The following is a 13581-nucleotide window of genomic DNA, read 5'->3' as shown; positions in this document are numbered from 1 at the left end:
TTATTCAAAACTCATAACCAAACTTTTTTTAAAACTCAATTTACAAAAAATAATTATTGAAAAAAATAATTTTTTTATTTAAAATTTTTTTAAAAAATTCAAAAATATTTTTTATTTAAAATATTACAGAAATATCATTATTTGTTAACAAAAATATTCAGCTAGTGCTTTAAAATTACTTTTGATTGTATATTTGGTTGGAAATTTTACTTTAATTGTTTTGTTTAAAAATATTTTTTTATTTTTTAAAAATTACTGTGACAAATTAATTTTTATTTGAAATTTGTTTTTGTTAATTTTAAATAAATGTCCAAATAATTTGTCATTTTGGTCTCAAAAAAATATTTTATATATTTTAAAAATATCAAAAAAAAATATAATTTTTTTTTTTCAAATAATAGGTGCCAATTGCTATATATTTAAAAAAAAAAAAAAAAAAAAAAAAAAAAAAAAAAAAAAAACTGTTCCAATCAACCTGCCGAATGTCCGGGGAGACGACCAAGTAGACCAAAAAATTCAAAAACTGTCTTATCCGTGCAGACGACCAGATAGATCAAAAATCAAAAACTCTCTAATTTACCAAATATGTTTTCAAAATGTGTTTTGAAATTGATTTGAAATCATGATTTGAAAACTGTAATCAAATAGAGAGTTGATTATTAGTGTAGAATCATGGTTTGAAAATCAAACCAAACACAACTTATAATTATTAGGTAAAAGATGTGATTCAACTATCAAATTTTGTTATCTACTTAAATATTATGTTTAATTATTAATTTGTAATTCATTCAAAGACTTAGAGAAAGGAGTACCTTTTGTTTTGTTTTTTTTTCTTCTTATTATCACCGACAGACGCTGCTAAAAATATGTGAAGAAATTTCTTCGAAAGGCAAAGGTGGTTTCCCATGACAGACTCTGCTAAAAAGATGTGAAGAAATTTCTTTGAAAGGCAAAGGTGGTTTCCCATGAGACTGAGAATTGCTTACAAAGAAGTTACTTGTGGTCTCTATAGTCTAAAGCTTGACTCGCATTTTTGTGTAATACTATAAATTGTAATAAAGTGTAGGTTGATTTGAAAAGTGATTTTTATAATAGTTTATTTTTTGAGACATTTACACATAAATTTTAATTTATGAATTTATATTTCATTAAATATTAACTAAGATTTTTTAGACTTTAAATTTTATTAAATTTTTGATAGTCAAAATTACATTTCAAACAATAATTGTTCGTCATTTATAATTATCTATAAAGGAACATGTTAATTTGATTTTTTTTGATTTTCAAAACTTTAAAACATTAACTTTTAAATTGAAAATTTTAAAAAATAATTTATGTACAAATTTTTTTTTTGTTTTTTTGAAAATATTGAATTATTTTTTTTTGTGCAAAACTAAAAATTTTGTATCTATAAAGGAGTATGATGATAGAACATTGATGTGCAAAATTGGGAAAAAAAAACTTTAAAAATGAAAAAAAAACTAACAATGTTCTTAGTTTTAAAAATGAAATTTTTTTTTTGATAATATTCTCGATTTTATTAGATAATTGAATCAAACCAATAAGTAAAAAGACAACAACGTTTAATCTCATATTCTGTTTTTTTATTAGTTAGTGAAACAATTATTTAGGATATTACTATACAAAATTGATAATATTCTTAGTTTTACAAATTAGAAAAAACTGATAATATTCTTATTTTTACTAAATACGACTTATTGGTTTAAAAAATCTTAGATAAGATCTGAGTTACCATAACATTTGTAAATTGGACTTTTAGGTAATTAATTTTTTTTATTATTAAAATATTAGATAAAAAAATTAAAATATTTAAAAATCCTATTTTTATTTTTTATAAAAAAAATATGTAAAAAAAATAAAGATAATGAGAATTTTTTAATTTTTTTATGACTTTTTGATATATTAAATATATACATATATTTTAAAATTTTTAACTAGTTATCAAACAAGTTTGCGTAACAAGTTTATAAATTTAGAAAAAGTGATGAATTTACATAGAATTTCAAAGAAATCTTAGATATATATATATATATATATTTTTATCAGAAATAAATCTTAGATATTTAACTTTGTTGTGAGACCTAATCATAAATAAATTTGAGCTTTTCATTACAAATTCAGATTTCGCTTGTTTGGTTTGGAATTTTAGAATTAATTTTTCAAAAAATTTAATTTTTTATTTTTCGTATTTTTTTTTGTTTTTACTGAATTTTTTTTAATATTCTAAATAATTTTTTTATTTTTATTTTTAAATACACTAAACATAAATCTACTTAAAAAGTATAATATTTGTAAAAAAATATTTAGAAAATTCACTAAATACTAAAAATATTAAAAAAAATATGAGAATTCAATACATTTTTTGTATTTTTGTATATTTATTGATTTTTTAAAATATTTTTTTACAAATACTTTACTTTTTATATACATCTTGATAAGGTGCATCTAAAAAAATTAAAAAAAATATATTTAAAATTTTAAAAATATTTACTAAAAGTAAAAATATAATTAAAATTAAAAAACTCAATTTTTTAAAAATTAAATTCAAAAAATTAATACCAAAATTAGTTTTTTGAAAATTCTAGAGACATGCTGAATTTTTACTGTTGCTAGGCTTTCCCACTTTGCATCACGCTCAAACTTTACTTTTTCTTTTTCTTTTTCTTTTTCTTTTTCTGTTCTTTCTTTATCAGGAACTTACTTTTAACGCTATGTTTGGTAACTTAGGAGAGAAAAGAAAAGAAATAATTACTTAAGTAATAAGAGAAAAGAAAAGAAAAGAAATAATTGTAATTTCTCTCCTTTTTGTTTGGATAAGTAAGAAATAAAAGAAAAGAAATGATTGTGATTTCTCTCCTTCTTGTTTGGTTAGATTTCATTAAGAGAAAAGAAAAGAAATTATTTTATGTTATATTACCAAAATAACCTTTTTATATTTTCAATCATTTTATTTCTTTTATTTTTATAGGGGTAAAATTGGTATTATGAAAATATAAACATTTGTGGATTTCTTTTCTCTCCCAATCTCTCCACTTTTGGGAAGATTGAAAATAAGGGTTATGAGAGAAATGAGTTTCTCTTCATTTCTCTCTATTTCTTCCCATTTCTCTCCACTTAAGATAACCAAACAAGGAAGAAAAATACATTTCTCTCTATTTCTTTTCTTTTCTCTCCAAATCACTCAATCCAAACACAGTTAGAACTCTTCCGACAATAAAAGAAAATAATTAAAAAAAAAAAAAATTCCTCTCCCTACTTTTCTATAGCAAATTCTCAGAGCAAGCAATTCCCAAATCTGGCCATTACTGCAGCCTCAAGCACTCCCTCCCTCCCTCCCTCCCTCCCTCTCACCTTCTTGTTTTTTTTCACTCTCAAATTTCCCTTTGCCGATGATGGTCATGGAGATTGAAGCATCTGCACACACTTAGATTTCCATTTCATAACAAGGTACGTACATATGATAAAAAAGAGTATACTTTAAAAACTTTGGATTCGGCTTTTCTCTCTGATAATTGTTTATTTGCATGGATTAATGATTGTTAAAGAGCCACATAAATATATTTTAATTTTAAAATCAGAAACAATTAACATAACAATTATCAATCTTTGGATTTATGATCTCCATTCCTATCATGTCATATATGGTAGAGAATCTAAATCCAAAGAGTCCCCAACAGTGTTCTCTTATTTTATTGCCATTAATAAAATATTTTGTACCCAGCAAAATAAAAACTATTTTCTTCATTCTACCACAGCAATTCTGTGAGATCTGGTCTGTGTGATTTCATGTTCAATTTATTTTTTATTCTATTTGTCTGTGGTTGAAGATTATTAGCGTTTTGGGAGCTTAGTTTAGATGATTTTTAAGAATATGTATGTATGTATGTATGTATGTATGTATGACTGTATGTACATTTTGTTCTTGATGAAACTTGTAAGTTATGAAGTTTTTGCTTCATTGACTTTGAAGGGAAAAGCATGTGTTTGTTCATGAATCAGACATAGGTTATGCTCTTAATATTGAAATGAAGTATTGATCTTGGTTTAATTGTTTTCAATTGCTTCCCTTATGTTGTCCTCTGCAATGGTTTAGTTTCAATTTTCTGTCTTCAACAGTTTCAAGTTCCAAAAGGCCATGATTTTAAGCCCCCTCTTAAGAAAATACCAAAATATTTTCTCTTACCGTTAGGAATCAGACTACAAAAATTTAGTCATCTCCTTCTTTAACGATCACAGATCACTTGTTTGCTTCCACCACTACTGCCAAATTAATATTACAATATGTATTTGTGGAATAAAATTGTAATATTTTCGATTAGAAAGTGTTATTTGTAAGAATTTTACTTCTTTTAACCCTTCTGTTTTTTTTTTTTTTTTTTTTCCAAAGGTAAGAATCTTTTGAAATATATACAAGTCACCTACAAGGAAGAAGTATACAAGGCTATCCCTTTTTCCTCAAACAAAAGCACCAGTCTACAAACTTTCATTCATCTTTGAGCTTCACGCATGGCTGCTTCTTGGGCAAACGAAGCCTCTTCCTCATCCTCCACTGCACAACGCAAATATGATGTCTTCCTGAGTTTCAGTGGCATTGATACTCGCTTAAAATTTACCAGTCATCTGTTCGCTGCTTTAGAGCGACATGGTTTTTACACATTTAGAGACGACACAAAGCTCAACAGAGGAGAACATATTGGTTCTGAACTACTAAAAGCAATTGAGGAATCTGGTATTTCAATTATTGTGTTCTCAAAAAATTATGCAATGTCGAGGTGGTGTCTGGATGAACTTGTGCAGATCATGAAGTGCAGGAAGACATGTAATCAGATTATTCTGCCTATTTTTTATGATGTTGATCCATCTGACGTGCGGGGGCAGAAGGGGAGCCTTGCAGAAGCATTTGCCAAGCATGAAGAACATTTTAGAAAGAGTTTAGATTGCAAGGTGGAGAAGTGGAGGGCAGCTCTTACTGAGGCTGCTAATTTGTCTGGTTGGGACTTGAAGAACGTGTACAACGGGTATTTTCCTCAAGCCTCTTAATGTTTGCTTTTAAAATAATCCAAAACAACACAAATTAGGAACAATTTCATTTGGATGTATAGGTAGAATCTTAATTGTAGTTACAAGGCTATATTTAGAATCATTTACGTTATTCATAAAAATAAATCGAAACTAGTTTGTCCATCAAATTTCTAATGCCATAGCACCAGATGCGTGAATTTGCTAAATACTTACTTTTGTTTTTTAACTTTGCTCAAATTGGCAGAGATGAAGCGAAGTTAATTGCTAAAATCATTGAGGAAGTTGGAAATGTAATAGATCTTGAACATCTAAGTGTTGCAGACCACCCGGTTGGACTAGAGGATCGTGTGCAGAAACTCAGAATGTTGTTGCGCATGGAGTCAAATGATAATGTCGTTCGCATTGTTGCAGTATGGGGGATTGGTGGACTAGGGAAGACAACAATAGCTAAAAATCTGTATAAACTCATCCACCGTAGATTTGATGGTAGCAGCTTTCTTGTAAATGTCAGAGAAACTTGGAAGAAATCAAATGGTCTGTTAAAATTACAAGAACAACTTCTTTCCGATATATTCAAAAATGAAATTCATCACATCAGAAATATTCACCAAGGAAAAGAGGTCATAATACGGAGAGCGTTGCATCGTAAGGTTCTACTTGTTTTGGATGACGTGGATGACATTAAACAATTGAAGGAATTAGCCATAGATCGAGCTTATTTTGGTTATGGAAGTAGAATCATCATAACAACGAGAGATTTGTCTTCATTAAATTTTGAAGTGGACGAGATATATACACCAGAGGAGTTGGATGAGGACAAATCTTTTCAACTCTTCAGTTGGCATGCCTTTAAGGAAGACCATCCCATAGAAAACTATGTGAAACTTTCAAAACAAGTTGTGGACTATGCTAAAGGGCTTCCATTAGCTCTTGAAATTTTGGGTTGCTTTTTGTCTCGCATCAGAAGCATACCGGAATGGAAAAGTGTAATAGAAAAATTGAAAAAAATTCCTCATAAAGGCATTCAAGAAAAACTTGAAATAAGTTACAATTCGTTAAGTAAAGAAGTGAAGGAGTTATTCTTGGATATAGCTTGTTTCTTTGTTGGAATGGATCGAAATTTTATAATCAAAATATTAAAAGGCTGTAAATTATTCCCTGAAATTGGGTTGAGAATTCTGTTTGATCGTTGTCTCATAAAATATGGGCCTGGGAACAAGCTTGTGATGCATGATATGATTAGAGACATGGGCAGAGAAATCGTCAAGAAAGAATCTAATGATGAGCCTGGAAGGCGTAGTAGATTGTGGCATCATGAAGATGTTCTCGAAGTGTTGAGATATGGCACGGTGAGAACCATAAGCATGAACTTCCAATTAATATTTGATGCTTAATTCTTGCAATAATTTCACATGCATATGCACATTCGTAATTCTGACAATTAACTGATACAAATATATACTTGGCATTATGTTTTGTTTTCCAACTACTGTAATTTTTTTGTGCCATGGGTTTTCTTATTAGGGTACTGAAGTGGTTAAGGGCCTCTTCCTGAACTTTCCCGAGTCAAAAGAAGTCCAAGTGAATGCGAAGGCCTTTGAAAATATGAACAAATTGTGGCTTCTTCATCTCGATTACGTTCACCTAAGTTCAGGTTTTTATCATATTTTTAGAAGGCTATTATGGCTAAGCTGGAATGGTTGTCCGTTGGTATGGTTGCCATCGAAATTATACATAGATAAGTTGGTTGCTCTTGACTTGCGTCATAGCAAACTGAAACGAGTTTGGAAGGGAACCAAGGTACAATATTATTTCTTTACATTTCATACATCAATCGTATTGTACTGATGTGGAAAATAATTTTTCTCATTGTGTTTTTGACAGGATCTTAATAATCTGAAATTCCTTTATCTCAGTCATTGTTATTACCTAACCGAAACCCCGAACTTCTCTGGACTCAACAATCTTGAGGAACTATTGATTGATAACTGCATAAGGTTGGTAGAGATTGACGAATCTATTGGATGTCTCAACAAACTTATTGTCCTAGACATGGCAAATTGTAAAAAACTTGGGAAGTTTCCTTCAAGGATTTTGATGTTGAAATCTCTTGAGTATCTTGATCTCTCGGGCTGCTCCAAACTAAGAGAATTTGCTGGATTTAAAGGATCACTATCAAAATCAGCGTACACATTTTTCTCATCTTGGGCATTGCCAAGAAAGAACGTGGATTCCATTGGTTTTTCACTACAGGGTTTAAGAAGTTTGAAGACATTGAAGATAGCCAATATGTCATATCTGCCCAGTGAAATTGGGAGTTTGGTCACATTAACACATTTGGATCTTAGTGGAAACAAGTTCTTGTGTACGTTACCGGATAGCATCTATAATCTTACTCGCTTGCAGAGATTGGATATGGACAATTGCAATGTATCATGTCTGTCTAGTGATATTGGGAATTTGATCTCATTAACACATTTGGATCTTTATGGTAACGATTTGTGTACCTTACCGGATAGCATCGGTAACCTTACTCGCTTGCAGATATTGAACATGGCATATTGCAATGTATCATATCTGTCTAGTGAAATTGGGAATTTGATTTCATTAACAGATTTGGATCTTGAAGGAAACGATTTGTGTGCCTTACCGGATAGCATCGGTAACCTTACTCGCTTGCAATCATTGAACATGGAAGGATGCAATGTATCACATTTGCCCAGTGAAATTGGGAGTTTAATCTCATTAAGAGATTTGGAGCTTACAGAAAATAATTTGCGTTCCTTACCGGATAGCGTCGGTAACCTTACTTGCTTGACATTTTTGGCGATATCAAATTGCAATGTATCATATTTACCCAGTGAAATTGGGAGTTTGATCTCATTAACAGATTTGTTTCTTGATGGAAACAATTTTTGTACACTTCCGGATAGCATCGGTAACCTTACTCGCTTGAATTGTTTGTATATGACAAATTGCAATGTATCATATTTACCCAGTGAAATTGGGAGTTTGATCTCATTAACAGATTTGTTTCTTGATGGAAACAATTTTTGTACACTTCCGGATAGCATCGGTAACCTTACTCGCTTGGATTGTTTGCGTATGACAAATTGCAATGTATCATATTTACCCAGTGAAATTGGGAGTTTGATCTCATTAAAAGAATTGTTTCTTGATGGAAACAATCTGTGTACACTTCCGGATAGCGTCGGTAAGCTTTATCACTTGATTGAGCTACGTATGAACAATTGCAATTTGTCACATATGCCCAGTGCAATTTGGAGGTTGATGGGGCTCTCATTAGAATCCTTGTATCTTAAAGGCTGCCATAAATTAGCCGAGAGCAATTTTGTATATAATGTCATGAAAGCAGCCATCTGGCGGGTTAAGGTATTCTCTCTCTCTCATTGGTACAATAAATCATTCTTCAAGAACCATAATCAATCCCTACTTATTCTAAATTAATACAATTGCTAATGTCTCATTCATCTAAGGCTTTGTTTGGATCTTGAATTTGTGGAGGGGGAAACAAAGAGAAAAGGGAAAATTGCTTTTTCTTTTATTTTTCCCCTTCACTTTGGCTTTCTATTTCTTTTTCCTGATGTCAAATTGGATTTTATTTTTTATTGCATATCTTAGTAAGAAAAAGAGATTTAGGACGTACTTTGACTAATGCACCATTTATTGGAACAGGATTATCGTATGTTCCATCCGATCCATGGTTTTGTAGATCATTCTAGTATCCATCTTACATGGGGTGAGGTTCCCAGATGGTTCGAGTACCAAACTGAAGGATCATCTTTATCTGTCAAGGTGCCGCCCCTTGTAAATCAGAAAATATGGAGCTTGGCTGTATGCGTAATTTACATTGGATCCAATTCCAATGAAAAAGGCAATCAAAAAGGTTTTTTTTATCTTGAATACCATATAAACAAAGTCCATAGGAGATCATATGTAATTCGTGATCGCGGTGATGGTTTATGTAGAGAAGACCAGATGTTCCTCAAATTTACGTCAATGAGTGAATTAGAAGGCGGTGATGAAGTGGAGATCTTCATAACAGAGTGTAAGCATATACAGGTAAAAAAGTGTGCGGCTAAATTAAATTTTGAGGTTGATTAAGATATGGATGATGAAGCATTGGATGATGAAGCATAGGCCGACTACATCTCATCACCTTCCCCGAGTGCCATTCAAGAAGAAGAGGAAGAAGTTGATTATCCAACCGAAAGAAGTTGATTCAACAGATTAATAATAAAACTTAAAGCATTGGAAGCAAACGGTATGTATAAACTTTTTTTGCAAGAGGTATCAAGTCCATACGCCTCATTTGGAAAATTGATTATTTTAATAAGTTATTTTAATTTTTAATTATTTAGGTTAAAATATTTGGCCTTGTTTGGTTTGTTTTTGAAAAATAAATTTTAGAGAAATTTTTTTAAAATTTTGTTTGGTTTAATGATTTTGGAAAAAAAAATTCATACACATCAATCAATCACTTTTTCTCTTTTCTCTTTTCTCTTTCCTTGTCAATTACTTTTTCTCTCACACACATCTACTCAACTACAACAAAATATCAAATCATCATAAACTCCACACTCCAAAACAATTTCCAAAATATACAACCAAACAAACAAAAAAAAAAATCTAAACTCTTTTTCCAAATTTTTTAAAATCAAACTAAACACACCCTTTGTGTTTGGAAAGATGGTTGATTTTTTTTTGCAGTTAGATATGATGATTGTGAGAGAAAAAATAAAATAATTATTGATGATAAGATATGATGATTGTGAGAGAAAAAATAAAATAATTATTGATTTGATGTAATATTTTGTCTTATTTGCTATTTTAACCTGTTTTGATTTTTTGTGGATTTTAGCCCAAAATGCAAAAAAAACCTTTGCCAAACAAGGCTAGGGGATTGCTATTTTAGACTAAAAATTAGATCTAATTTTCAACTTAATGATGTAGTGAATAATACGAATATCTTAAGCAATTCTCTCTCATATTTTCTTTAATCATCAACAAATCATTTCACTTATACGTCACTTGGTCAAGAAATTAGATCCAAAACGTTAGCCTATATATCATATTTCAAAAAAAAAAAATTTTTTGGAGCAATGTTACAAAATTTTCTACCAAATTTTATATCAAACTCTTACATTGGTAGAAAATTGGAGTGTCTTGGCATTTTTTATACTTGAAAAATGTAATTTTTTTCTTCAACAAAAAATACTACATATAATTATATTTCTTACTTCTATTTCTCATTCTCCAATACATAAGTGAATAGGTTTCATATGCATTTATGAATATGAACCCCATTATTTTGTGGTTACGAATGAGAAATATAGATAAAAAATAAAATTATACATATTATTACTCTTTTGCAAATAATTTTTGTATATAATCTTCATAAGTAATTATCTTTTTTTTTTATATATTTTTTTTAGCTTTTCAGTCAAACAAAAAATAATGGTAAATTGCACTGACCTTCCCTGAGGTTTAGAGAACATATTCCACAATTTTGGCATAATTACATTAAGCTTCTTTAAAGTTGTATGTCATTTAACACTTAGCCCCATTTTTATCAATAATTTTATAGTCATGTGGATGGAAAATGATATTGTCAATATCTTTTACACTGAATTATATATTTTTCTTTATTTATCCTGCGTGTCTTCACAATATTTATATTAGTTTTGATCATTTTAGTCTTACTAAACGAGAAATAATTGTACCTGTGACAAAACTATAAAGCTAGTTGTATTTCTCCAAATCAAAGGGAAGATTAGTGTAATTTACCAAAAAAAATAAATAAAATCCCACCCCAGTAGCTCATAATTTTAATAATACCATCATCACATAATTTGGAGTAATTTTTTTTTATAAGAAATTAAAATTAAATAAATTAATCTTATATAAAAGTTATACAGAAACTCCACTAGAATGATGTGCTATTTTACAATTAAAAATCATCTTAATAAGGTGCCGTTTGGTAACACTTACGTTTTCAGTTTTCTGTTTATATTTACAAAAATTTAAAAAACTCAAATAAAAATTTGTTTGGTAAAATTTTTGATTTATAAATCAGTGGTCTCAGTTTATAAATTTGGCAAAAAAATGAAAACACAAAAAATGTGTTTCCATTTTGAGTTTTCAGTTTTTTTTTTTTATCACCCAACATTAGCCACCACCCGCCACCACTTTCCACCACCGTCTTCCGCCACCACCACCCACCACCCACCCTCCACCACCACCTGCCACCACCACTCACCACCCACCTGCTACCACCAACTACCACCAACCACCACCACCACTACCAGCCACCACCCACCACCCACTTGCCACCCACTCGCCACACACCACCCACCCCTTGCCACCACCACCACCACCACCCACCTGTCATCCACCCGTCACCACCCACCACCTGCCACTACCATTCACCGCCCCCCACCACCACCCGCCACTTACTTGCCACCACCACTCACTACCCACCTGCATTCACCACCTGCCACCACCAGCCACCCACCACCACCAGCCACCTACCACCCACCCGCCACCACCACCAACCACCACCACCACCATCACCCACCACCCACCCGCCACCCACCTGCCACCACCACCCACCACCCACTCGCTACCACCACCACCACCACCACCACCACCACCCAATCGCTACCACTCACCACCCGCCACCGTCACCCACCCACCCACCACCACCACCACCCGCCACCCGCTCGCTACCACCTACCACCCGCCACCCACCCACCCACCACCACCACCCACTCGATACCACCCATCACCCGCCACCGTCACCCACCTACACACCCACCATCACCACCCACCCACTACCACCCGCCATCCGCCACCCACCGGCCACCGCCACCACCACCACCCACTCGCTACCACCCACCACCCATCACCGTCACCCACCACCACCCGCCACCTACCCGCCACCCACCACCACCCGCCATCCGCCATCCGCCACCCACCACCCGCCACCACCACCTCCCACTCACTACCACCTACTACCCGCCACCGTCACCCACCCACCCGCCACCACCAGCTACCCACCACCCACCGTCACCACTTTCCACCACCGTCTTCCGCCGCCACTTGCCACCACTTGCCATTTCTCACTCTTTTTTATATTTTAAAATTTTTTTAAACATTTTGTCAATTTCCAAACGCGTTTGTAGTTTATGTTTTTCTAAAAATAAACAAAAACCAGTTTATAAAATTTTTGTAAATATAAACTGAAAACGTAAACATTACCAAACACACCCTAAGTGTTTGGATATATTATTGCTGTCTCAATCTGAATTTGTAAGATTTTGTCTTTCCTCTACCACAGTCTCCTTTGTTATCTCTATATTTCATGGAGTAAATAAGGTGATCTCTCTCATTCTCTCCTACATATTGTGATTCATACTTTTTTTTTTCCCCTTGAGTTGCATTTGGATCAAAGATTTGAGAAGCAATTTATGAATGGAAAAGAAAAATAAAGGGGAAAATGAAGAAATAGAGCTTCGTCTTCTTTTTCTTTTTCCTTTCCATTCCCTTCACAAATCATTGATCCAAACGCAGCCTAAAAATTTGTTTCAGCAGCTAGCAGGGGCACAAAGATTTGAAGGTGGTCGTAGCTCTCCATTGCTTTTCGATGTCTGTTATAATGCTCGAAGTCTGATGTCTGTTATAATGCTCGAAGGCTGCATTGTTGTAGGATCAGTCTTTTGCAACGTCGAGATCTACAAAAAAAAAAAAAAAAAAAGAAGAAGAAGAAGAAGAAGAAGAAAAAGAAAAAGAAAAAAGAAGCCTTTTTAAGCTTGCTCGTTTTGTTGCTCTTGAGGAGAAGTTCCAAGGCCTGTGGAGGTTAGAATAGGTATCTATGGCTTCAAAAGTTGTTAAAAGTTTTAGAATATGCTGTGTTTTTGGCAGGGCCGGCACTAGATTTGGGGGGTTTAAGGCGAATTTTAGAAATGAAAGCCTCTTTTACATTGAAAAATAAAAGTTTATGGATAAAATAATAAGTTATGATTTTTTTATTTATTTGTTTGTAGTCACAAAAAAATTTATATGCACATATAATAATTAAAATTATAAATAAAACAATTTAATGAAACAAAATTAGGACAAAAAAATTATGAAAAAATTATTCAATTTAAATTGATAAAGACCTAGGTAAAAAAATTAGGGCAAAATTATTTATTTCACTAAAATCTAATAAATAAAGAAGGTAAAAAAAAAAAATTATGGTCCATATATTGTTGTATTGTTCTTCTTGGGTTCAAATATATTTTTTTTTAATATATATTTTCATTTTAATAAATATGGGTCACACTACACTTATAAATAAATATGGGATAAACTATACATTGACCCAATAAAATATTTTGGGACTCTTTAAATTGATTCTAAAACAAAAAAGCAAAAAAAAAAAATTGAGCCTATAACATTTTACTAAATTTAGAGGCTCTATTTTTGGACTAAAATTTTGAGGGCTAAGACACAAGTCTTACTGGCCATAGGCCA

General features: G+C 32.0%; 1 protein-coding gene across 2 annotated transcripts; it reads left to right on the top strand.

The window, feature by feature from the left end:
* The first annotated feature begins 3219 nt into the window (after positions 1 to 3219).
* Positions 3220 to 13098, top strand: LOC114264039 (TMV resistance protein N). 2 transcript variants are annotated; one of them, XM_082910713.1, is made up of 7 exons: positions 3220 to 3468; positions 4409 to 5039; positions 5288 to 6392; positions 6568 to 6843; positions 6928 to 8436; positions 8740 to 9328; positions 12655 to 13098. In XM_082910713.1, the coding sequence occupies exons 2-6, from the start codon at positions 4528 to 4530 to the stop codon at positions 9166 to 9168; spliced, it is 3831 nt and encodes a 1276-aa protein (XP_082766839.1). In that variant the 5' UTR covers positions 3220 to 3468; positions 4409 to 4527; the 3' UTR covers positions 9169 to 9328; positions 12655 to 13098. The 2 variants fall into 2 exon arrangements, with proteins under 2 accessions (XP_082766839.1, XP_082766838.1); XM_082910712.1 differs by having other exon boundaries at positions 12658 to 12856.
* Positions 13099 to 13581: the final 483 nt, after the last annotated feature.

The sequence above is a fragment of the Camellia sinensis genome, unplaced genomic scaffold (assembly GCF_055761805.1).
Source record: "Camellia sinensis isolate YWXY unplaced genomic scaffold, ASM5576180v1 Unanchor1, whole genome shotgun sequence".
In the NCBI taxonomy this organism is placed as follows: Eukaryota; Viridiplantae; Streptophyta; class Magnoliopsida; order Ericales; family Theaceae; genus Camellia; species Camellia sinensis.
This window is presented reverse-complemented; position numbering and strand designations above follow the sequence as displayed.

Excerpts from the sequence above, each read along its gene's own strand:
- LOC114264039 (XM_082910713.1), top strand. The coding sequence starts at position 4,528 with ATGGCTGCTTCTTGGGCAAACGAAGCCTCTTCCTCATCCTCCACTGCA. Across the intron at positions 6,393-6,567 it reads AAGTGTTGAGATATGGCACG|GGTACTGAAGTGGTTAAGGG; the intron begins GTGAGAACCATA and ends TTTTCTTATTAG. Across the intron at positions 8,437-8,739 it reads CAGCCATCTGGCGGGTTAAG|GATTATCGTATGTTCCATCC; the intron begins GTATTCTCTCTC and ends TTATTGGAACAG.